The sequence below is a fragment of the Boleophthalmus pectinirostris genome, unplaced genomic scaffold (genome assembly GCF_026225935.1).
Source record: "Boleophthalmus pectinirostris isolate CB_2022bp ecotype Guang Dong unplaced genomic scaffold, ASM2622593v1 HiC_scaffold_23, whole genome shotgun sequence".
NCBI classification, from domain to species: Eukaryota; Metazoa; Chordata; class Actinopteri; order Gobiiformes; family Gobiidae; genus Boleophthalmus; species Boleophthalmus pectinirostris.
Window position 1 is genome coordinate 29,863,642 of NW_026571207.1, and position 25,874 is coordinate 29,889,515.

The window sequence follows — 25,874 nt, forward strand, 5'->3', positions numbered from 1 at the left end:
TGTTTCATTCACACTTGTTTAACAAATCCAGCAGAGTTCTTCTCTTGTGATGTTATGTGGTAATGAAGGTAAGGAAGTGCACCACTGTGTTTTTAAACTGCATACACTTTTTGTCAATTTCTACTGAACTAAAGGCAAAACGGAGCTGTAAACTTCAAAACAGATGCATGACACCACAAGTTGGAACGGAGCATTTTGAGTTTCAGAGATGTAGACAGACTAATAATAATGGTCAAAAGGATTACTCAAACATGTGTGAATGAAACAAAATACAACTCCAGGTATGTTTTTTGATGAGGAAACAACATTATAACATGACTAAAAGCTCACAAGAGTCAATTCTGTGTAATATATCAACTGCAAGTGTAATCAATAAATATGAAAAAAATTGCTTGCAAAATCAAAGTGCAGACCTGCTGACTCGGTGTTGCCTTCATTTTGGACTCATTTGAATTCACTGTTTGTTGAATTTGTATAAGCGACTGTACAGCAGTGTAAGAGACTTGGTTTGATCCCAGTGTAAAGCAGATTAAACAGAGCGAGCTCATTCACAAGAAACAATGGAGCATTTCTGTTTCATAATCAGTATTTGGCCCATGACACAGCAGCTCCTCCACAAACCCACTCAGCTCTCAGGAAAAACACAGAAACCCTCATACAGACACATGAAGGTACAGGGGAGGACATGGCAGCATCAAGGCACTTAGTTTAAATGCACACTCTCTCAAATTTTGACCTTAATTTTTATATAAGTATAAATTATAATTTGTCATCAATCAAAAAGCAATTCTCAAAGAAAAGTTGAAAAATAGGAAAATGAAAGGAAGTAGAAAGTTCATCATACTGGCAGGATTCTGTCCAAATGTTTGATACAATGTTTCTTACATTTTTATTTGTCAAATAATATTTTCTGTTCATGTTAGAGGTTTTTTTTTACTCAGCTAGGTAACAACGATGTCAGGATTTCAAAACTTTTTTTAAACTTAAAAAATTGCCAAAAAAAAAAACATTCTTAATACATTGTTTACTGTTTTAGTAAAATAAATGGTCTAATGGCTATCTCATACCCCCTTTCAGACCAGAACTACAGTGAATACATGCTCAAGGAAAAATACTGAAAACATAGAAGATGGTAAATATGTCAAACAACAAAGCAACAAAGAAGAGTTGTAGATTCTAAGTGGAGTAATCATTTTATTTAGATTGTAAGGATTTAGACTTTTTTTTAACTTGTAGTTCCAACCAAGTCAGCTCTTTCTGGTCAGTGGTACAATAAAGTAGCAGAGATTCTAACAGAGCAGTACTTTCAGTTAGCTTCACACCCACGGGGAATGTTGCCAGATGCAAAGTGTCAGTTGTGTAAAAATTGACAAATTCATTGCTCTCAAAGTTGCTTTACAATAAGGTTAATTGTTTGTTTGTTTGTTTGTTTGTTTGTTTACCTCCCATTCGCCTGTGCTAAGTTCTAGGCCTGGCACAGACATAATCATTCAACAGCCACTTCAGTTTTAATGACATAATCTGCTCATCTATCTGACCCATGGACAACAGCAACAACAACAGCATCCAATGTTTTTAGCATTTTACCTATGCTTGGTTTTATCTATGTCAATTAGCTTCATTTGTTTTACCTCAGGACAAATTTGTGCGGTCTGCCTCTAATTTTAAAGTGTTTTATAATATAGTCATAATCATTAAAGAGACGATATTCCGCTATTTTCTGATATAATGTTGTTTCCTCATGTTGTGTTTTGTTTCATTCACACATGCTTAACACAAAAACCCTCTGGCTGAGCTCTTCTTGCACACAGAAAACACTCCCACATGCAGTAATACACAAAGAGCTCTACATACACTTTCACTGGAATCATTTGGATAATTTCAGCCTTGAAATTCAAATTCTACTGAACAAAAGGTCGCTGTTAATTTGAAAACTACCACTACATGACATAACAAGGTGGAACAGAGCATGTGGAGATTTGGAGATGGATACAGATAATAATAAAGGACGACTCAAACATGTGTGAATGGTATGTTTTTGATGAGTTAACAGCATTATAACATGGTTTAAAGCTCACAAGAGTCAATTTTGCGTAATATAGACGCAATAACTGGACCTGTAAACTGTTTAAAATGAACTAGTTGTTATTATATATATTTTTTTAACAATGAGATCAGGTACAGCGTCTTTAAGAATACCCAGTTAAATATATTGCACACCCCTAGTGAAGAAGCCAGAGAAGAAAGTGGACTCAAGAGCGAGAGGCACAAGGCGACGGCAATAACAGACGTAGCCAAGGCAACAATTCAAAACATTTAACTTTTAATGGCCTGGAACTTCAACATGAGACACACATAACCCAGCAGGTCAGTGCACTGCTGCTACACAAACAAGTAGAACTGAAACAGAGAGTGCGACAGCCGCCATATGAAATTATGTGCAGAGTTTAAAAAAACAACAACAGTTAAGGCTCAGGGGGATCTCAAAGTACTTCCAAATAAACTTCAGAATAACTTTGATCTAGTGCATCTGGGGGTAGTTGGTGGAGAACAGCCTTTTTTAACAGTAACATGTCTTAAAAGTGCACTGTGTAACTTTTCTAGTGGGCGCTGCTTGTCTCCGTGGAGATGTTATTGCTTTATCTAGAATATTCCACTTTGCTACATTACAAGTCAAGGAATTACTGTATGTTTGAGCAATAGAAACACTTGAGATGAATAAATGCTAGATGGTCGGGATGTAACGATACACAAATCCCTTGGTACGATATTATTACGATATGCATCTCACGGTACGATATTTATTGCGATATTTTGGAGAGGCTGATGTAAATGTAGATAGGACACTTTTTTGCTTTTAAAATACCTTGACAAGATTTTGGCTTGAATTATTTCCATCATAATCCCAAGAATTCAAGTAAAAAACATATTTCTTCATGTTGTCTGTGCTGAAATGAATCATGGGATATGTAGTTTCCGATGTTTATAAGCTGTTGCTGCTATAAAACCATGCATTTAAGCAAAGGAACTTGTAATTCGATATATTGTGACAGCCCACGATATTATTGTGAGACTTTTGACGATACGATATCACGATATTTCCGATGGATTTGTTTAACGCCATACCATGGAACATTCCACGCAAAGCAATAACACCTCCATGGAGACAAGTAGGTAGAGGACGCTCCCCTAGAAAAGTTTTGCAGCGCAATTACGTTTTTGTTTAATATATGAAACCCGGAACAATATTTTTTTGGTTCTGTTTTTATCATATGAGCATTTACTTTACAATAATAGAACTATTTTTGTTATTTCTCTTGTAATGCAATAAGATTTGAGTTGCAGAGGGTTGAATCAGTAAGTTCTATGGATAATTATTGTTTGATTCTGCAATTTATTTGTTGCAGTTCGTGCCCTAAAACAATGCTGTATGTTTAGTTTACTGAGACTATCCTGCTTCGTTGTTCTTTTGTCAGTTGTTATAAAATAGTTTCAGTATGATCATTTTATCATACTTATCAAATTTTAGTGTTAATTACTAATCTAAGTTTACCAAAGTCATATGAAATGTAAACAAGGCATAGATGTCCCTGCTGCCTTTTGCACATCTTCACAGTATTTTAGTTTTTCTTTTCTTTTGTAGTATTATCATTAGACCTGACATAATAATATAATAATCACTATATCGACTTATTGTTCAATATAGATGAAGATGAGAATCATAAACGGTTGACATAACACCTCCTATGACTCATTACAGATGCAAAACTAAGTACTAAACTGTTTTATTCTGTAGTTTATTTATTGCAGATCATATTTTTGTCAAGAAAAATGAAGATTAAGAATAATTTTTGAGGTTTAATCTGACGCACTTCAGAATTTGTTATCGTGACAGGCCTAGATATCATTGGATAGACTTAACTGGGGTGAATTCACTGTTTATGAATACAGATAATTGCACACGTTTCAAAATAAAAGACAATTAAATAAGATAAAACATGTAATAGTTAGCTAGTATAGTAATCAAACTGAATGCTACTTTAATACTAACAGGTGCCATACTTATAGAAGTTTAAATCAATACAATGAAATGTTGTGCTATGTATTTTTCACAAGTGTGTTATGTAAACAACCAAAAGTTACTACAAATTAAAATAGCTTTGACCATCTCCAAGGCATTTACCATTTCTCTGTGAATTCAACCAAGATATGACCAGACAAAAGCATCTTGCATAGTCACTTTTAAAGGGCGCATATTACACTATTTTCTGATCTATGTTGTAATGTTTCTTCATCCGAAACATACCTGGAGTTGTATTTTGTTTCATTCACACATGAATATTTAGGCTGAGTTCTTCTCTCAAATGAAAAACACTCAGTTCCACCTTGTGATGTCATGCAGCAATAAAGGAAGCCAGAGGTGGGACCAAGTCTTTGTGTTGCAAGTCTCAATTAAGTCACAACTCTTTGACCTCAAGTCCAAGTCAAGTCCCATGTCAAATACAGGCAAGTCCAAGTTGAGTCTCGAGTCACTGGCCAATAAGTCCAAGTCCAAGTCATCTGCTTTGAGCTTCAAGTCATTTCAAGTCTTTCAACCAAAGTATCAAATAAAGCTTAGATTTTTGCAATTTATATGACCTTTAATATAAATTGTACCTAAAAAATCATAGTATGTTTATATATGAGTATTTATAGAGTATATAAGAGTTGTAGAAATAATTTTTTTCTTTTTTAAATGTCTTGACAAGATCTTAGTGTGAATCATTACGGTCATAATAGAAATAATTCTGATTTAAAAGTGCTTCTCAAGTCTTCTCAAGTCACAGGCCTCAAGTCCGAGTCGAGTCCCAAGTCTCTGACCTTCAAGTCCGAGTCAAGGCCCAAGTCTTAGTCCATTTTATCAAGTCAAGTCTCAAATCCCAAACATAGTGACTTAAGTCTGACTCGAGTCCAAGTCACGACTTGCAAGTCTCCACCTCTGCAGGAAGCCGACCACCGTGTTTTTAAACCCCATACACACCTTCACTAGAATCATTGGGGTCATTTTAGCTCTGGAGTTACTAATCTCTGTTGAACTAAATGTAAAAGGCAGCTGTTAACTTGAAAACCACCCTTTATGACATCACAAGGTGGAAGAGAGCATTTTGAGCTTTGGAGATGCAGACAGCCCAACAACGCAAGATTACTCTAATATGTGTGAATGAAACAAAACACAACTCCAGGTCCAAGTCTTAAAGCTCACAAGAGTCAATTCTGCGTAATATAGGACCTTTAAAACCACTTTCAACATGTGTATTGTTATTATGCAACTATCAGTGGCGGATTTTTTTTTGTTATAAGATTATAAAAACACTATGTAAACAACTAAATCATCTGAGCTCTTTGTGATCATGGTCCCTCACAATATTTACATCAGACTTTGTGGTTTGCATGTCATTTACATAATCTTAAATCAGACAATAATCAGATTTTGAGGTGTGTTTGAACATAGCCACTGTGATGATAATAATAATAATGCCCATTCAGAATACTGTTAGCATTTCTTTCAATTTACATGACATGGTTTAAGAACGGACTTGTCGCATATGGACAGTTAGATAAGCGCTTTCAAGGCAGCCATTTTAACCCAAGGCAGTCCTCTTCTGTCCAAAGTAAAAGTGCTGCTATGTCTCTGTTTTTTCTCATCTCAAAACTCCTATTGGTCCAGTATTGGATTAATCCTTAATCCTAGGCCATAACTTGGGACTTACCTCTTTGGACCTGCCTAATCTGCTGAGCTATGTGTTTTCCACTTGGTGAACAAACATCTGATTACTTTATTTTGTAATTCAGGTTTAGTCAAATCCACTCTGAAAATTATTATTCCAACTTTTTTTTTTTTTTTCCAAATTCATAACTTGCTTTCTGACACTTCCTTCCCGTTGCTATGCGTGTCTTTTGGAAGTGCGTTGCTAGGGTCTTGAACGTCGGTATCGCTCCGTGGGATGCTTTCCGCTCTAGATCCTGATCCTTTAGCTCCCAGCGTTAGACTTTTCTGAAAACTTTCGGATGTGAAGTAGTACACCACAGGGTCCAAGCAGCAGTTCAGGCTAGCCATGCAAAGGGTTATGGGATACAGAGTTCGTGCAAATCTCTCCACGGAACAGTTAGCCAGCGCCTGGGTCCGGACCAGCGCGTAGAGGAAGAGGATGGAGTTGTAGGGGACGAAGCAGATGATGAAGATGCTCAAATGGACCACTATCATCCGTAAGACGCGCTGTTTGTTGTCGCTGTGGCCGATGGTTACCGGGCGACGGAGGGTGCGGAGGACCAGGGAGGAGCAGACAAGATTAGCCAGGAGCGGAAACAGGAAACCCACAATCTGGAAATACAAGAAGAGTGAAATCATACACCGGATGATCCAATAAGAATTACATTAGTGTATTTGAATGAACAAGGCTCCAGGGCTGTGTGTTTCAATACTTCTTATTGTTATCTCGACTCAAAACACCAAAAACAATAAAAAAAGACAGTCGCATTATTAAATCAAAATGTCCAAAAAAAAAGAATAACAATTTCTGATTTTGATCAATAATACACTATTTGTAAATATTCTCTCCAGTGATATAAAAGAATGAGATCTTCGCACATCAGTTACTTGACACGGGTGCGTTGGAGGAGAGGGAGCAGCCCAAGAACATAGAGAAAAATCCCGCACACCATCTTACTTGCAAAATGTGAGATTTATTAGGACAAACTAATATGCAAATAAGATGGTGTGCGGGATTTTTCTCTAAATATTCTCTCCATAAAAGTACAAACAAATCGCAGTGTACAAGAGAAATAATAATTTCAGTAGTCGAAAAATGATAGCAGACTAAATTACTTGTTTATTGCAGCTCTAGTTCTGTCGTTGTGTTGTTGTTTCCTTGGGCAAGTCATGTAACCCACTTTGCCTGTATGAATGCAGCGTGAGGGAGGGGCAGATATTTCCGATTGGTGCAGAGTGGCAGCCTTGTTTTCATCAGTTTACCCCAGGGCAGCTGTGACTTCAGAATTAGTTTACCACCCAGTATGCACTGAATGAATAATGACTACAGAAAATGTTTTGAGAGGACTGTAAAACTTGTATATCACAATACAAAGACACATAAGACGTCATCAATATTATCATGAAAATAAACAGAAGTGAAAAAAAAAAAAAGAATAGTGAATTTACAATACACTATTAAAACTTCAAAGAAAAGATGTGAAACAAAACATCAGATGTGAAACTGTGATCTGTTAAAGGGAAAGGCCCAAACCATAACAATGTGGTGAAAAGCAAATGTGCTGCTGTGATGACAGACTGAAAGAGTTCACTAACAGATGAATGCTTATAATCACATGACTTTAGACTGTTTCTCTGACTGAGGTTAGGGCCTTTCCTTAAACCACAAGACTAAACAGAATTTCTCTCCTTTCAAAAAACATCACTGACCATATTTGATTAAATACAATCCATTTTCTGTTTATTATTTAAGGTAATTATATACGGTCTACATTACATTCTACTGAAACACGTAGTAATGGTTTTCACATTATCAGTTGTAGTCATGTAATAATCTCAGATGGGGGAAAGATAGTTTTACCTTTAGACAACCTGCTATTTTTTTTTACTTTTCTGGTGGAGGGTTCGCCACCTGTTTGTCTTCATGGAAATGGAGGGAAACAAGGGAGACAACTACAGGCTACATTGCAGGTCAGATCTATGGAGAGGCAATCCTATTCACAGAGAGAATTGTTGTATTTTTGAGCTGTAATTTTTAGTGTTTAATGTCATACCACGGAACATTCCAGGCAAAGCAAGCACATCTCCATGGAGACAAGCAGGTACCGGACCCTGCACCAGAAATGTATGTAATGCACTTTTAAAGAAATATCCCATAGAACAGGGGTGTCCAAACTTTTTTCATCAAGGGCCACATATCTAAACACAGACAAAGCAGAGGGCCAATCAAGGGCCGTAGACTGGAGCTCAATACAGTGAATAATTGAAATATTTGCATGTTTAACACGTTAGAATGAGCCACCAGTCTTTATTCATGCTAAGATTCTTAAAACCACACACTAAATATTAAATATTAGCTTTATCAAAGTAGATTTTCAAAATGCTTGCAGTAAAAAGTAAATTTTTAATTGATGCAAACTAATTTGGGCCAATTCACCTGGAAGCCTGAGGGCCAAGAAAGCTTTGTCTGAGAGCCGCATTTGGCCCACGAGCTATCGTATGGACATGCCTGCCATAGAATATTCACAAATGTTGAGGCTGTTCCTTCAAAATACTAATGACAAGATTCCCAGTACTCCCTACAACTAAAATGGTGCATGGACAATGTCATTTTTTACCATTTTATCTGTTATTATAGGCCATAAAGGTACAATGTGTAACTTTTCTGGTAAGAGTCCAGCACCTGTTTGAGTCCATGGATATATGCCAATGAGACTGCTTTCGCTGTGATGTACCACAGTATGGCATTAAACTTGCTTATTGTATAATTACTGATGTTTTACAGTAAAACAATATGTTGAAAAATACACAGGCCCACCTCTCCACAAATTGGACCTGTACATTTTTTTAAGTGGCTTGTTGCTTGTCGCTACAGAAATAGATACGTTTAATATCATACTGTGAAAAATTCCAAGCAAAGCAACAACATCTCCATGGTGACAGACCCCATACCCACTATGTTACACAGCTCACCTTTTAGAAAATTGTGATACGGACTGAAACACAGAAAAAGTTTAGTTTGAACAGTGGCCTTTAAACAGTTTAAAATTATGCTTTGGGATTGTAATAAATAGTAAAAGATTATAAAGATGAATGGTGACAGTAATATTAGTTTCAGTATAGTGACTAAAAATGTTTATTAAAAATGGGGGGAAAGAAAAAAAGGATTAATTAATTATAGATTGGCTAAAATAAATCAATGTAAGGGGGTGCTGCACTACCACATGACTTTTGTTTTATTTAACTAAACTTGTGTTGGTACAAAATACATAATAAATTTGTGGTGGGTGTTGCTCTATGTTTTTGTGTTTTGTGTTTATGTTGATTATTGTATTAGCATAGCAGACAACCCAGTAATTAGGTCTAATGTTCACTGTGTGTTTAGATTAACAAAATATGAAATCTGATAATCAAAGTATCAGTTATGGATTGATAAATTGAATGGATTTTTGTTGTATTTGGAAGACAAAGTACAATTAACTTGAAAATAGCAGTTTCAGTTTGTAACATTTTCCCTCCTTTTGGCATTTGTTTCATTAGTTAATTTCCATTGTCGAAATTTGCAGAGAAAATTACTCAGAATCAGATGTAATTGTTTCCATGGCATTTAAAAACTCCAGAAATCAGTTCTATATTAGGGGACTGCCCAAAAACTAATCACTACAGGTGGACAAATTATTGACATATTGATGTTGCCATGAAGATAGGCAAAGTTTGAATATCATGTGTATTTTTTATAATTAAAGCAGCAGATGTCCTGATGTTGTAATCGTATAATATTTATATATTTCTGAACTTATGTGGGCAATTTTATTGTCTTTTCACATTTGTCTGTCACAACTAATACATTTAAAGTGACTGATTTTCATAATTCTTTCATTTTGAATTAAATTGGCGAGATAATACCTGTTGTAAATATAAATTATAGTCTTAATCCAATCAAGAAACCAATTGTAAAGAAAAGTTGAAAGATATTTTGAAAATAACAGGAAGTAAAAAGTTCTAAACATACTCAGGAGTTCACACAAGGGAGAATTCCAAAAGTTCAGCACAATTTACACTTTTTTTCCCCTACAAAATATAGGTGTTTTCTTCAGATAATAGTTTCTGTTTACATTAGGGCAGTTTTGCTGAATAACATTTATGGAATTCCCTAGTATGATGTTGTGATTTCTAACCATGAAGTAAAATGTTGAGCCTAAAAAATTGTCTAAATATGAAAATAAGTGGGAATGTTTTTTGAAAAAATCTTAAATATATTGATCTTAACTGTGTTTTAGTAAAGTAAGTTGTCCAAAGTTTCATAGGCACTTACAGGTGCACTATGTAATTTTTTGGCTGAGGTTCATCATCTGTCTGGAATATTCCACAGTATGACATTAAACAGTTCTATCTTACATTTGTTCAATTACAGGTGGTTTTATAGCTCAAAAATACCAAGAAAAACTGGCATTCTTACGAGAAATTCCAATTTGAAGGACACAATTAGCTGCCACTTTTGACGTACCATAATTTTCTCCACAAACAACCAAAAATATTGTGTTATTCTGCATAAATGTTCATATTTCAGTCATTTTGTCAATTCTGGATGTGTTTAAAGGTGCACTATGTAACTTGGAATGTTCCACAGTATGACATTAAACAGTTCTACCTTACATTTATTCAATTACAGGTGGTTAAAGCTCAGAAATACCTACAAAAACAGGTATTCTGATTGCGAGCGGGGTCGCCTCTCCACAGATCTGACCTGTAACTTGGTCTGGTTTGGGCTCCATAATGATAGAAAAGTCATACTGTGATTTCAGACAAAGCAATAACGGCTCCACGGAGAAAAGCATTTGATGAACCCTCCACCAGAAACGTTACACAATGCACCTTTAAGCACATGTAAAAATAAATAAATAAATACATTAAAAAATCTAGATATTAGTTTAATTGCTGATATTCCTTTCTCTCACCTCGATGAAGATGGTGATTTTGGACAGGTAGGTCTTCCAGGTGCTCTTGGAGAACCCCTCGAAGCAGGTGGTGGCACTGTGCTTGTTGTTGATGGTGGAGAAGAACGTAACTGAAATCCCTCCACCGACGATCGTCAACCAAACGGCCGCACAAACCAACGCTGCGTTTCGCCGAGTTCGGATCGACCTGGACCGAAACGGGTAGACAATCGCCAAAAATCTATCCACGCTGATACAAGTGAGGAACAGCATGCTCCCATAGATATTAGTGATAAAAGCAGTGCCAGAGACTTTGCACAGCCCATCTCCAAAAGGCCAGTGACGATTGACGTTGTAGAAAACCTTGAATGGCAACGTGAACACGAAAACTAGATCGGAGAGAGCTAAGTTAGTCATGAACATCGTAGTTTCGTTGCGCATTTTCATCCGGAAGCAGAAGACGAAAAGCGCGGCGCAGTTAGTGACCAAACCCAACACGAAGACCACACTGTAGACCACTGAGTAGAGGTTGTACTTGAAGGAATCGTCAATCCCACAATCTTCCATTCCCGTCTCGTTCAGAACAAGACTCGCCATGATTGTAGTTTTTTTTTTTTTTTTTTTAGAAGAATCCTACAGAAGGAACGTCAAAGGGAAATAGTAAAAAACAGGATGGATACGTTGGAGTTGCAGGGAGATCAGCAGGGGACAGGAGCAGTTATGTCCAACCCAAAGCCATTGCGAAGAGTGGAGCTTTCTTAGATTGAAGATGTCAGAACTCAAGGCTGCAGCTCCTACAAAAGAGAGAGAGAGAAACAGGAAAAACTCAGTCACTTCCTCACAATAAAAACTCACACCGAGGAACAAACAACTTCACAGCCACAATGGAGGAATCCAGCTGACAGAGGCCATAGAGACATTGTATTTAAATGTAAGTACAGAGGATGAAGTGTAATGTGCAGGATACTATGAGAGAATAGTAATCATAATTTAAACAACTTTTTTTTATGCTTTTAAACAACCTATAGAATGGTACTTTGCTTTATGTGAAAACAAAAATTATCTAGAAAAGAACATCATGGATAAGCAGCATTTTTCTGCAAAATGTGGAGGTTTAAAGGAGCATTGTGTAACTTTTGTAGTGGGAGGTCTGTCAAATACTTTTCTCCTTAAAAGTGTTATTGTGTTGTCTGGAATATTTCACAGTACAGTATTAAATCAGAGTGTAATGATATCCAAGTCCTCACCATATGAACCTTACGGTACGATATTTATTACGATATCGTGGGAAAGCTCATGATATGGTGGAGACGATGATTAGGGACATAACAATATCCAGATCTCTTTGTACGATATTTTTACATTATACATCTCACGGTACGATATTTATTATGATATTTTGTGGAGGCAAACAAAACAGTTCATATGCTACTTGTTCCTTTTAAAATGCCTTGACAAGATTTAATCCGAAGAACTAAGACTTAAAAGTGCTTAGAACTGTTATTTCTTCTTGTAGTCTACACTGAAATGGAGCAAAGGATCATGGTCTATGTAGTTCCCTCTGTTTTATTTATTTATTTATTTAGCTATTGCTGCACCATAACTCTTAATTTAAGCAAAGAGACTTGTAATTCGATATATTGTGATGGTCCACGATATTATTGTGAGAACTTTGATGATATATCACAATATTTTGGTTACTGTTACATCCCTAGTATTAAACCTTTCTGTCTTCATGGAGACCAAACCAGACCAGGTTACAGGTCAGATCTGTGTAGGTGGCGACCCCGCTCACAGTCAGAATGCCTGTTTTTCTAGATATTTCAGATATTTTAAGCAATACAACCACCTGTAATTGAATAAATGTAAAATAGAGCTGTTTGATGATGTTATACTGTGGAACATTCCAGGGAGAGCAATGACATATCCATAGAAACAAGCAGATTATGGACCCTTAGCCAAAAAGTTACATAGTGCACCTTTAATGATGATTATTAGTATACAAAATGTACCACAAATCTTTTTAGTAATATTATTTTTGGCACATCCCTACTGCAAAACTAACGTTATTTTCATGAAGTCACTGAGAATTGGCATCTGCATTGTGTCAGATTAATTGTGCAAAAACTAGGTATTACACAGTATTTGTGAATATACTCGTGTACTATGGAACTTTTCGGCTGGTCCGCAACCTTCTTGTCTTCAAAGATGTTATTGATTTGATTGTTCCACAGTATGGCATTAAACTGATTCTATATCCGTGGAGACAAGCAGCTCATCCCACAGGTTCCACACATGTCAGATCCTCAGTCTTCTACAGTTTCCAGGGACTGCAGATGGATGCAGCTGCTAAATCTGGTACAAATCATCTTTTATAAGACTAAAGAATGGTCCCTGACAAATAAAGCACACAGAGAGAAAGATCAAGCCCACTCACATTAAAAATACATGTTTTTCCTTGACAACACTAAATTCAATTAAATGAATGAAAGATAGATCAATTTAAAACCATACTGTGAAACATCCCAGGTGAAGCAATATAATCTACATGGCAGAGGACTCCAACCTTTTTCCTTCTGTGAGCTACATTTTGTAAATTGAAAATGCCTCAAAAATGCCTCAAACTACTCATTTTAGCGTTTGCCAGAAATGGAGTAAATATAAGAGCCATGGCAAGCCTTAGATGAGGAACAGATGCCTATAAAACATAAACTATTTTCCACTTAGCAGTGCACAAAATTAGGCATCAAACAAAATGATACATTTACATTGGAAATAGGCATTGAATCAAATTTGAGTTATTCTGGGCAATTCGTATAATTCAGAAATCCCTTGATGAGCTACTTGGAAGGAGGTGGAGAGCTACTGGTAGCTCCTAAGATACAGGATGGAGACTGCTCCCTGCTCCATGGAGACAAACAGTTGACAGACCCCCTCCAAAGAAGTTAGATATATTAGAAAAAAAAAAAATAATATATATATAGATATATATATATATATATATATATATATATATATATATATATATATATATATATATATATTCAGATGTCAAATGTCTATTTTTAACCTAAATCCTAAATCTTATTGATACTGCAGCTGATCATCATCAACATTCCCTGGTGGTGTGATGGTAACTAAAGGTTCTGCTCTGTCTGAGGCTTTGTTAGACTTGTTTGTTTGCTTTGTTAGACCATAAAGAACGATTTAGCTAAAATTAAAATGGATGAGCTGATTTGTGTTGATTTGTCATAATCCAGTCAGTCTCTTTCACCTTTTTGAACATCAGACACATAAACAGGACCATGAACACTTGTACTGATCAAATGCTCCTGAAAATATATGCTGTTTAAATCAATTTTGTATTTTTTGAGTTTTCAGATTATCTTGTGTTGTGTCACCTGATCTAAATATACATCTCCAGCAGTGACTCTTTTGAAATGAATGGACAGTTTCCTTGTACGTGGCTGTGTGTGGCCTGCCCCTGATGTGCCCCTGTGTTATCTGCTCTTATAAACGGGTCTCATGTCTCTGAGCTTCTGCCCTGGGACTGTCTCTGTTCTGAAGAGGGTGAGATAAACCACAGGAACATACTGAAGATTATAGCAACCTAAACACTACTGTACCAGGCCCATAATTTACACGTAAGACTGTAAATACAGCTAGAGTGTAATTGTAAGGCTTAAACTGAAGGCGTGTTCAATAGCCAAAATTACGGTGCAGTATGTTTGTGGTTTATCTTTTACAATTGTGTTATAATTACATGGAGTTAAGACAAATATACATGGGAACAGACAGCAAACAGCTCTCCAAACCACTTCTTTGGTTGGTTTGATGACAACATATAACTACTAGTAAGTATAAACTAGCAAGGACAATGGATGCTACTTGTTAATGTTTACTTATTCAAATATGTATTTTGAGTATCTATCTATCCTTTGGCAGCTCATACTCCCAGTGACCCAAATGGCATGTAAAACAATAAAACCTATTTTTAGTTTTTGTTACATAAATACGAAACACTCCAAACTAGGGATGGGCATTCGATGACATTTTCTTAATCAATCATCGAAAGAATTAACGATCGATTATCGATTAATCATTAATGTTTTTATATTAAAATGATCATTGATCATGATCATTATTATTACTATCTGCACTACTAATCTGCATAAATAAATTCAACTTTACGACATATAAACCGTAACCACTCTAGAGCCACATCAGCCCGTTTGAGATTATAATGTGTTTAATTCAGTTTTGCGCAACTCTCACAAAAACGAAACTTAAAACCATATCGCTTATTTGCATAAACTAAGCGAAGATAAAAATACAGCTCTTGTGTCGCTGATGCGGTTCAACTTCTGTCAGATTACAAGACACGACTCAGTGGAATACAGGTTAGTGGGACCATATTTGCATTTGTCAGAACCAGGACACCGTACAGGGGGTGGGAAGTGGGGCCTCGTCATCGACATTGCGCTACTCTCACCTGGCAAATCTTTTTCCCACTGGACACCGAAACATATGTGCACGGCACGTTGCAGACTGACCTCTCTCCTGATCCTTCTCTGTCCTAATGGTAGAGGCACGTTCACATTCAGGAGGCACTTGACTCAGATGTGTCTTTTGTTGGTCTTTGGTCTCGCCCTAATTGTTTAGTTTTCATTTCAGCTCGAAAACTTCACAGAGGGCACTAGCAAGTTCCTGCTAGTTCCCTCACAGATGTATTGCAGATACAGCAGATCTCCATGTAAGCATTGCTCTGATGTTGTACCCTGTATCTTGTATCCTCTTTGACCATGGCCTGCTCATTCAGTTTTTATTTCAGTTCTGAAACTTCACATTTGGCACATGCAAGTTCCTGCTTCAAGTTGAATTTCACACTCACGTAGATGTTGTAGACTTACATTATGAGTTTCCTTGTAAGCAGCATTCTGATTTTGCTGTTTACTTTCTGTATTTTGGAGAGTCTTTTGAGCCTCTTTTGATTGGTCAGTCTCTCTCTAGGTTTTCAGTCTCAGTTGTTGGGACTTATTGCCCTAAACCTGCTCATCAAGTTGAGCTTTCATTGTGGCCAACTGTTTTCTGAGCTGCAACCTATGCTTAGTAATAGACAGAAGATTTGATTTGCTTTAGGATTTTTTTTTTTTTTTTTTTTACAAGAAACTACAAAATCAGAATGAAAAACAAGGTTAAAAACTGTTATTGCACTATTCTGTTTTACGGCACTGCTATGATACTGTGCTATCCATGAAAAAACAGGATACTTGCCATAGCAATTATCTATTATAAACAAACTTTTTCTCTTGTGAATGGGAAACAGTCCTCAAAATGGCACCTAGAAACCGTTAGTTGAATACACACAAGTAAACTGAAATGCAGGCTTAATTTTATGGTGCCTTGTTTATTTCCTCAATGCATTTGTGAATGAAGAAATAAACCCTTTGACTGGACCTTTACCATTCAAATCTATTCTCCCGAGTCCTTCATCTCTCTATAGACCAAACTCTAAACCGTGCTATAACTTATTTAAACGTCCGGAGAACTTTAATGTGTTTATTATGGTTTAAATGGGCTTGCTTGGATGGGACTCTCCCTGTATTCTGTCTCTTTGCCTCATTCACAAAGCCTCTGGTGTGAGTGTGGGCAGTCCATCAGCGCTGCTCTGTGCCAGCTGCGGTGTGACATCTTTACTGCAGTTTCACACGCCCTCCCTCTCCCCAGGCGCCTCCTTCTCCTCTCCAAGTCCTCCCACCTCTGTGCACAAAGCTCTACTGTAGCCATATGTAACAAAGGCGAGCCAACATCCAGTACCAAGGTGGTGTGTTCAGACTTCAAACGGATCCAAAATCTGGACTGTCAAATAAAGTTAAGTGAAATGAAGCATACGATCATGGTAGAGTGGTTATTCTGGTATTTGTACGAGAGATAGTTGTATGTATGTGTCTGTATACAGGCTCGCATACATACAAATTCAAATCAATATCAAATCAAAATAACTTTATTTATCTATTACGAATTTCATTTCCAAGCAGAGCTCTAGTAGCCAGGCTGGCGCCACCTAGTCCCTCCGCTCAATTTCATTTCTCTCAAGCGATTAGGTCAGGAATTGGAATACACTAGACAGTTTGTAAGAATCCCGGAAGCGCGAGTCCAGACACCAGAGTCATACATTTAAAGCCGGAACACAGAGAATGTTTTCAGGGAGAATTTTATCAGGATGGGATGTAACAATATCCAACTTTATGATATTATCACAATATGCATTTCATGGTACGATATTTATTGCGATATTTTGGAGAGGCTGATATAATTCTAGATAGGACACTTTTTTGACAAGATTGAAGTTTGACAGGATTTTGGTGTGAATTATTTCCATCAAAATCCCAAGAATTAAGTAAAAAACATATTTCTTCATGTTGTCTGCACTGAAATGAATCATGGGATATGTAATTCCCTATGTTTATAAGCTGTTGCTACTATATAACAATGCATTTAAGCAAAGGAGCTTGTAATTCGATATATTGTGACAGCCCACGATATTATTGTGAGACTTTTGGCGATATGATATCACGATATTTCGGATACTGTTACATCCCTAGGAAAGACGTTACTGTCCTTCTTCCTACGGGATTTGGGAAAAGCTTAATATACCAGTTAGCCCTGTTAGCGGTGCATTACATACGTCACAACCAAATAGCAGCGATTGGTTAAATTTTTTAAAATCCCGCCTACTGTCAAGCGACCAAATTTTAATGCTACGACGTCAGATGGTTTCCACAAAATGAAACAGGCTAGAGCTCCAGCACAAGTAGAGACACAACATTTACATCCATAAAATATCATAAATGGCACATTCATCAAAACATATAATTTGTATTTACCTTTTTTTTTTTATCTGCATACTTGTATTATTCTAGTATAATTTCATGGAAATTATCAAAATCAAATATATACTGGCCATTTTATATTAAGAGAACTTGACCATGAAAAAAAATATATTGTCGCTCTCTACTTTCTAAAAAAGCCTGTCAGGATAATAACTATACTGGTATCATTCAAAACATTTAAGATGGAGCAAATATTTCTTCAACTTTCTTGTAGTGTGATAATGTGATAATGTAAGATAGATACGTTTTATGGCATACTGTGGAACATTCCCGCCAGTCATATCTCCATGGAGACAATTAGGTGGCAGTTAACCTCCATTATGGTTATTCTGTCAGTGGCACAAAGTAGTTTTAATATTTCCATGATATTTTCTGTAAATACGCACCTCCCTCCTATATGTTACTGTGACCTATTTGAGGTTTATTTGTATTAATGTGAATTACGCACTGCTCCATTTTATCAGAGCCCCAAAACAGTTGTTAGTTCAGATAAATCCCGACTTTAAACCCTTGCACAACATAAGCTAATCCTCCAGCTACAATAACTACTGTTTTGGGGACTGTAGTTGACTGTTGACTGCTCTGCCTCTCTAAACATTGGGCGAGTGGGTCAAAGAAACAGAATACAGCATCTATCTGGCTATCTGTCTCTGGAATGAAAACTAAACTTACAAGTATGTGCGCATTTGACAAGGTTTGGAGTGTTGTGAAACGGCTACATATTTGGGTTAATCAAACAAGTATCCCTGCAGAAAAATGAAGCACAGTGAAGCCTTGATTACACATAATAAATCTGGACTTGTTTTCAGCTCAAATTTGTTTCACTTTTTGTCTTTTGTAACATTTGCGATTTATGTTTTGATAACAGGATTCAAAGTTTGCTGGAGGGTCAGTCAAATGCTTTTCTCCATGGAGATGTTATTGGTTTGTCTAGAATGTTTCACAGTATGGCATTAAATCTTTCTATCTTCAAGGAGACAAAGTTACACATCAGATCTGTGGAGAGGCAACCCCAAAATACCTGTTTTTCTAGGTTTTTTGAGCTTTAAAAACCTGTAATTGAATAAATGTAAGGTAGAACTGTTTAATGTCATACTGTGGAACATTCCAAGTTACATAGCGAACCTTTAAACACAGCCAGAATTGACAAAATGACTGAAATTTGAACAGTTATGCAGAATAACACAACATTTTTGGTTGTTTGTGGAGAAAATTATGGTACATCAAAAGTGGCAGCTAATTGTGTCCTTCAAATTGGAATTTCTATTTGCTTGCAATTCATCTTTCTTCACCACCATCTTTCTGGTGGAGTGTCCACCATCAGCTTGTCTCCATGGTGATGTATTGTTTTGCCTGGGATGTTCCACAGTATGGCATTAAACCAATATATCTTGTATTTATTCAACTGCAGGCGTTTTATTTCTCAAAGCATGCATTATTTCTGTGAGCAGGTCCAATTCTCCACAGATCTGACCTGTAACTTGGTCTGGTGATGTGGCCTGCTTGTCTCCATGGAGAGAGTTAAATTAAATGCCATACTGTACATCATTTCAAGAATTTCAAAAACAACATGGAGTCAAAAAGGTGGCAGACCCTCTACCAGAAAAGTTACACAGAGCACCTTCAATCTTGCAAACATATTTTTTCTCAAGTTCAGTTTTGCGAACTTGACACACTGCTCTTTTAATCTTCCAGTCTAAATCCTGTCTGTATACAAACACAAGTATTGCACTGTCCTCTGCTTTGGCCCCTAAACTGCTGACTCCAGAACCTCATTTACATTTACTTTGGCTGTGGTGTCCTCTCAGTCCATTCATTTAAACTGCAACTTCACTTACACTAAACAGGAGAGATATTTAAAGGTTCTATATTACACAAAATTGACTCTTATAAGCTTTAAGCCATATTATAATGGCGTATCTCGTCAAAAACATACCTGGAGTTGTGTTTTGTTTCATTTATATATGTTTGAGTAATCCTGTGTTATTAGTCTGTCTACATCTCCAAAGCTAGGCTGGTGCCACCTAGTGCCTCTGCTCAAGTTCATTTCTCTTCAGCGACTAGGTCAGAATACAGTAGACAGTTCGCAAAAACCCCGGAAGTGCAAGTTCGGGCACCAGCCAATCAGCGAAGAGCCATATATTCAATGAAGAGCCATATTCTGTGTTGTCAACGATTCCCGAGATCAAGGATTTAAAGACAGAATAAAGAGAATGTTTGGTGAATTTTATCAAGGGGAAAGACGTTATTGCCCTTCTTCTTATGGGATTTGGGAAAAGCTTATGATATTAGTTAGATACGTCACGACCAAATAGCAGCGACTGGTTAGATGACAAAAAGTACCCGCCTACCGTTGAGCGAACAAATTGTAACACTGCAAGGTTAGACAGTTTCCATGAAGTGAAAGCGGATCAGGCTACTCCAAAGCTCAAAATGTTTAAAATGCTTTGTTTCACCTTGTGATGTCATGACATACTAGTTTTAAAGTTAACAGCTACCTTTTACCTTTGTTTAGTAGAGATGAGCAATTCCAGGGCTGAAATTATTCAAATGATTCTAGTGAAGGTGTATGGAGTTTAAAAACACAGTGGAGCACTTCCTGTATTGCCACTTCACATCACAAAATGGAACAGAGCGTTTTCTTTTTGAGAGAAGAACTCATCTTAAATCTGCAGGGTTTGTGTGTTAAACGTGTGAATGAAACAAAACACAAATCCGGATATGTTTGTGATGAGGAAACAACATTGTAACAGATCAGAAAATAGAGTAATATGGGCCCTTTAAGCACGCTGAGGATTACTAGGATTTGAGTGAGTCTAACTTTTCATGCACTTTGGCTGGACAGCTGCGCAGGCCCCGGCTCTACCCCCTCCAGAGCAGGTCATGGGACAGGCCCTCAGACCCTCGGACCCTCTGCTCTGGAGGATCAGGTTCAGGATCGGCGCACGGAGAAACGGACAGCTGTTGCTTTCTCTCAGGCAGGACTCAGGAAGGAGGCAGAGGAAACCAGGCATCTTCAAGTCTGTTTACATCCTGTTACGGACTGTCAAGTTCGGGTGGGACTCGTTGAATAAATGTGTAATATAGAATGTTCATTTACAGTCTAGAAGCTTATTTAGAGGGATGGATAATATAATGGTGCGACTAATGGTATTTCATAGATTTGTCCTCAGAGTATCAAACATGTGTGAGTTAAACTAGAAGCAAAAGGCAAGTTTATTTGTAAAGCACAATTCGTAATTCAAGCAGTAATTCACAAGAAGAGGTGGCTGTATTTTTAAATACGATCATAAAAAATGCAACAAATTGTTTAAGTTAAAAAGTTAATTTGCAAACTATGACTTTGAGAAATGTCAGTGCAAAAACAGCAAAACAAATCCATATCCATAAAAGCTGAATAAAACCATTAGTGGTAATTGTGCCATTCTTCCGCAATCTGTGGGTAACTGCATTATCTGGTTTAGATCAATTATGTATTTGTATAATGGACTGAATGTCTGAATGCCTGACAATAGTTTTTGTAAGATTTACACTCAGGTTTACTAAGTGCCTCAAATAAGTGAGTCATGCACTTGAACATACAATATCAGCAGTATGGATACACTGAGTCGGATAATAACAGAAGTATAAAGAAATAAAAAGTTATTTATCATAATTTTGGTTTTAGTTCATCTTAAAAATAAATGTGTCGTGGCTGCTTTGCCTTTAATCCAAACGCAACAGATCAGTAGCCTACTTTCTTTCGACTAAAATGCCAAAATTTAAACCCAAGTAAAACTAACACTCCCCATTTTGATAAGCCCACGTGCCTAACATATCTTAAAAATCACTCTTAGTTTCGGACTTTTTCACTTGTTGTTACAGCCTCTTAAACTTGTAACTGCAAAAATACAACATTAGATGGACTTTTTTAACGTGAGAAATAGCAGGTGGTAGATTTTCCTTTCAAACCATGCATTGTAGTTTGGAATTAACAGCTGGTTCAATTCAAACGGGTCACATCCAAAGTTCAACAGCAAGAGATAAAAACAAAGAAAAAAAAAACGAGGGGACTTACGGGCAGCCGGTGACAGCTCACTCCGGGCACCGCTGTTTGTCACGAGCCGTGGGCAGCTGTCAAAAGAAACATCCCAACGATCGAGCAAAGTGCATCCACGTGCAAAGATTACGCGCGATCTCCAGCTCCCACCATAAAAACATCAGCAGATTGCAGCGCGCCGTTCCTCGCAGGAGTTGTCCAAAGTTGCGTCTTGTTGTCGAGGTTCTGTGAAAGAAATAACCACTTCACTTCTCTTCACATCCCCTGCCTGCTGCTCGTGAGCTGCGTGCGCGAGTGTGACAGTGCGGTGGGCAGTGTGCGCGCGGCCGCCACAGGAAACGGGACAATGGCACCTCGAGCGGCCGGTGGGAGGGAGGGGGCTGACCCGGTTTGAATAAAGGGCCCTGGAGAGAGGGAGGAAAGACTTGAGACAGCTCTGAGATTGTTATTACACAAGGACACGTCTATTAGACTCGTGCATTAGAGAGGGACATACAAGGTCTAGTGTAGATGCACAATGGACTTCCAGTGATTCTCAATGTGGAACACGTACAGCTGTGTATTTTATCTCTTTAATCGTGTACTCTTATCTTTGGAGTCATTTTGTTTAAAGGTGCACTGTGTAACTTTTCTTGTGCCTTGTCTTCATTACTGCTTTGCCTGGTATGTTCCGCAGTATGGCATTAAGCATATAAAGTGAGAACAAACGCTAAATCAAGATATGTTTCAGTTATTGGTGTGAAGTTATGCAATTAACTAAATGATGAATTGAAATTATGTACTTCCTTCTTAAGGTTTAGTAAGTAAGTAAGTGAGTAAGTAAGTGAGTAAGTAAGTGAGTAAGCCTTTATTTATAGAGCACCTTTCACAGATAAAAAAAAAAATCCATCAATCAATCAAAAAGTGATTTACAGAGTGCAATAAACAACATATTCAACAAAAAAAACAAAAAAAATCATTAAAAAAATTCATCAATTCATCATCACAATATCTATTTCCATGATAACAGTCAAGTAATACTGTCGGACCCAGTTACAGGTCAGCTCTGTGGAGCCCTGCTTACAGTATGAATATATGGTTTTTTTTTGTTGAACTTGTGAACAATAAAAAACATGTGATTGTATAAAACTGAATAGTCTATTTAAGTTTAATGTCTACTATTGAAAATACTATTGAAAAAACAGGCCAATATGATCTCCAAGGAGAGAAGGAAGTGGTAAACCTCAAAAGTTAGACAGCGAATCTTCACTTCTATTATAATGCATGTTTACTGTAAGTGCTGTGGTAAATGTGCTTTATAAATAAAACTGGCACAAACATACAACAACTGAAAAACATTTCAATCAGTTTGGAGTTTTATCCTCATCTTTATTTTGTTTTTAATTGTGCTACTTAGTTCACAAAGGCCATTATGGTTGATTAAGTTGCTTACTGATGCATGGTACTTCAAATATTTTCAGAAATGGTAGTCAGTAAAGTAGTAGCAGGCTTATAGCTATTCAAAATGACAAGCTGCATGCAAACCTACTTACATGAGTATAGATAGAACCATATGTTGCCTCGTTCCAAATAGAAAGTGAGCAGCAACTCTCCAATTGACTTTACATTGAAAAATTATCACCCTCTCTGTAACTGCTGCAGAGAGTCTCATCATTTTGGTCTTAACATTTCTGTATACATGATCCTGATGTTTTTACTTTGCAGTTTTGTCCGTAAATAAGTTCTCGTTCTTAATATGGCTCCAAACTGGCTCCTATGACTGCTAGCCTCGTGAGCTTCATTTGACTGGAGCCGAACGCTTTGGATAACGTCCCTCAGGCCACTTCTTTACACAGTCTATGATGAGACTCCCAGTATTTTCTGAGGTAGATTGTATTGTAAATGGGGTGAAGTCATTGTCAATAAAGAGTTTTATTTCTGTCTATAGCAGCTGACAAAAATGACAAGATCCAAGTCTACTAACATGGGCACTGATGAAACATTTGGTCTTCCTGCAAAGTCCCTACTAAACTCAGAATTAAACTTGGACTACTAGATCAGGACTAAATCAGGACTAGAGCAGGACCAAACCAAGTCTACATTAGGATTGAACTGGACCCAAACCAGGACGGAGTGACCGCAGCCTTGTTTTTGGCAGTTGTTGGAGATAATGTGATATATTTCTTGTTGAGTACATACACAGAGCTCAAGTTAATTGTTAACAAGTGAGTCGAGACTGAGGCTGTTTCCGAAATTGAATTAGCAACAGTTGTGCGCCTGTTCAATGAGTCCACTGTCAGTATTGTGTAAGGGGTCATTTAGGGGTCATTGGGGTCAAGAGGTCAACTGATGGTAGTACTGATTAGTAGTAGCAGTAGTAGCAGTTTTCCTAGTAGTTCTCCTAGCAGTAGTAGAAATCATGATTCCCTATTAGCTATAGTAGTAATAATAGTAGTAGTAGTAGTAGTAGTAGTAGTAGTAGTAGTAGTAGTAGTAGTAGTAGTAGTAGTAGTAGTACTATAGTAGTAGTAGCAGTAGTTCTCCTATCAGTAGTAAAAATCATGATTTCCTATTAGCCATAGTAGTAGCAGTAGCAGCAGTAGTAGTAGTAGTAGTAGTAGTAGTAGTAGTAGTAGTAGTAGTAGTAGTAGTTGTAGTGTTGTTGTTGTAGTAGTAGTAGTGTTGTAGTAGTAGTAGAAATCATGATTCCTTATTAGCAGTAGTAGTAATGGTAGCAGTAGTAGTAGTAGTAGTAGCAGTAGTAGCAGTAGTAGTAGTAGTAGTAGTAGTAGTAGTAGTATAGTAGTAGCAGTAGTTCTCCTACCAGTGGTAAAAATCATGATTCCCTATTAGCCATAGTATTCGCAGTAATAATAGTAGTAGTATAGTAGTAGTAGTAGTAGTAGTAGTAGTAGTAGTAGTAGTAGTAGTAGTAGTAGTAGTAGTAGTAGTAGTAGTAGTAGTAGTAGTAGTAGTAGTAGAAATCATGGTTCCTTATTAGCCAGTAGTAGTAGTAGTAGTAGTAGTAGTAGTAGTAGTAGTAGTAGTAGTAGTGATAGTAGTAACAGAAGTTAGTATTTATTAGTAGTAATGAAGGGCCCTTGGTTGCTACATAGTACTAGTCCAATAATCTGTTTTGTATGGTGGTGTGATGGAGCACAGATTTTATATCAGATGCCCTTCCAACCCAAAGGCACTGTCACTTTAGGCTTTATTTAAGTCTATGTACCGTGTAGTATAATAATAAAATGAAGGAAGTTAGTGTTCAGACATAAAGAGTAAAAATAACACATGAGAGACGAGCACTCCCTGATCTGTCCTTCATAAACAATAGGTCATTGTCTATTAAACCATAAAAATAGTTAAAATATGTGTGCTTATTCAGCCCAGTGGGATTAACACAAAGCAATCCGAGTATTTTCATAAGATTCTCCAGAAGGGCAAAGTGGAGCTATTTTCGCCCATCAAAGTCCATTGTTAAGATACAGTGTAGGTGTGTAGAGCAGTGTGGTTATTTTTAGCGGGTGATGGGGCGGCCCGGGCTGATTCCTATTGTGTTTGTGCTGTCAGTGTTTGGGGCAGGGGCAATAGGGACCCGCCGAGGGGCATTTGGACCCAGAGGAAGTGAGTTTGAGGGGGCAGCGTCTGGCAGGCTGACCACTGCACAATGGAGCAGGCCTGACAGGACATCCTGCCTCTAGCACCAAGCACACTCACACAGAGATACAAAGTGCACACACACACACACACACACACATACAGCAACACACATGTATACACACACACATAGACACTGTTGGGGAGTAACAGATTACATGTATCAGAGTTACGTAATCAGAGTACAAATTATTAGTAACTGTATTCGGTTACAGTTACTGTTTAAGTGAGTGGTAATTAGATTACAGTTACTTGGTTGAAATAAATGGATTACACAGAGGTATTTTCCTGTTTTCACATTTTGGGCTATATCCCTTTTTTTTTTTTTTTTTTTTTTTTTTTTTCGGTAATTCCACTCATTGCCAGACACTAAATCAGGTCTAAAACCAGGTCTAAACCAGGTCTAAAATCAGGTCTAAACCAGGACTAAAACCAGGTCTAAACCAGGTCCAAACCAGGTCTAAACCAGGTCTAAAACCAGGTCTAAACCAGATCTAAACCAGGACTAAACCAAGACTAAACCACGTCTAAACGAGGACTAAACCAAGACTAAACTAGGACTAAAACCAGGTCTAAACCAGGTCCAAACCAGGTCTAAACCAGGTCCAAACTAGGTCTAA

General features: G+C 37.2%; 1 protein-coding gene across 1 annotated transcript; it reads right to left on the reverse strand.

Annotated features, from left to right (window-relative positions):
* Positions 1–3,874: 3,874 nt before the first annotated feature.
* On the reverse strand, positions 3,875–21,932 carry lpar4 (lysophosphatidic acid receptor 4). The gene is made up of 3 exons (XM_020917716.2): positions 21,637–21,932; positions 10,708–11,480; positions 3,875–6,361 (listed from the first exon to the last, which is right to left on the reverse strand). The coding sequence occupies exons 2-3, from the start codon at positions 11,281–11,283 to the stop codon at positions 5,891–5,893; spliced, it is 1,047 nt and encodes a 348-aa protein (XP_020773375.1). The 5' UTR covers positions 11,284–11,480; positions 21,637–21,932; the 3' UTR covers positions 3,875–5,890.
* Positions 21,933–25,874: the final 3,942 nt, after the last annotated feature.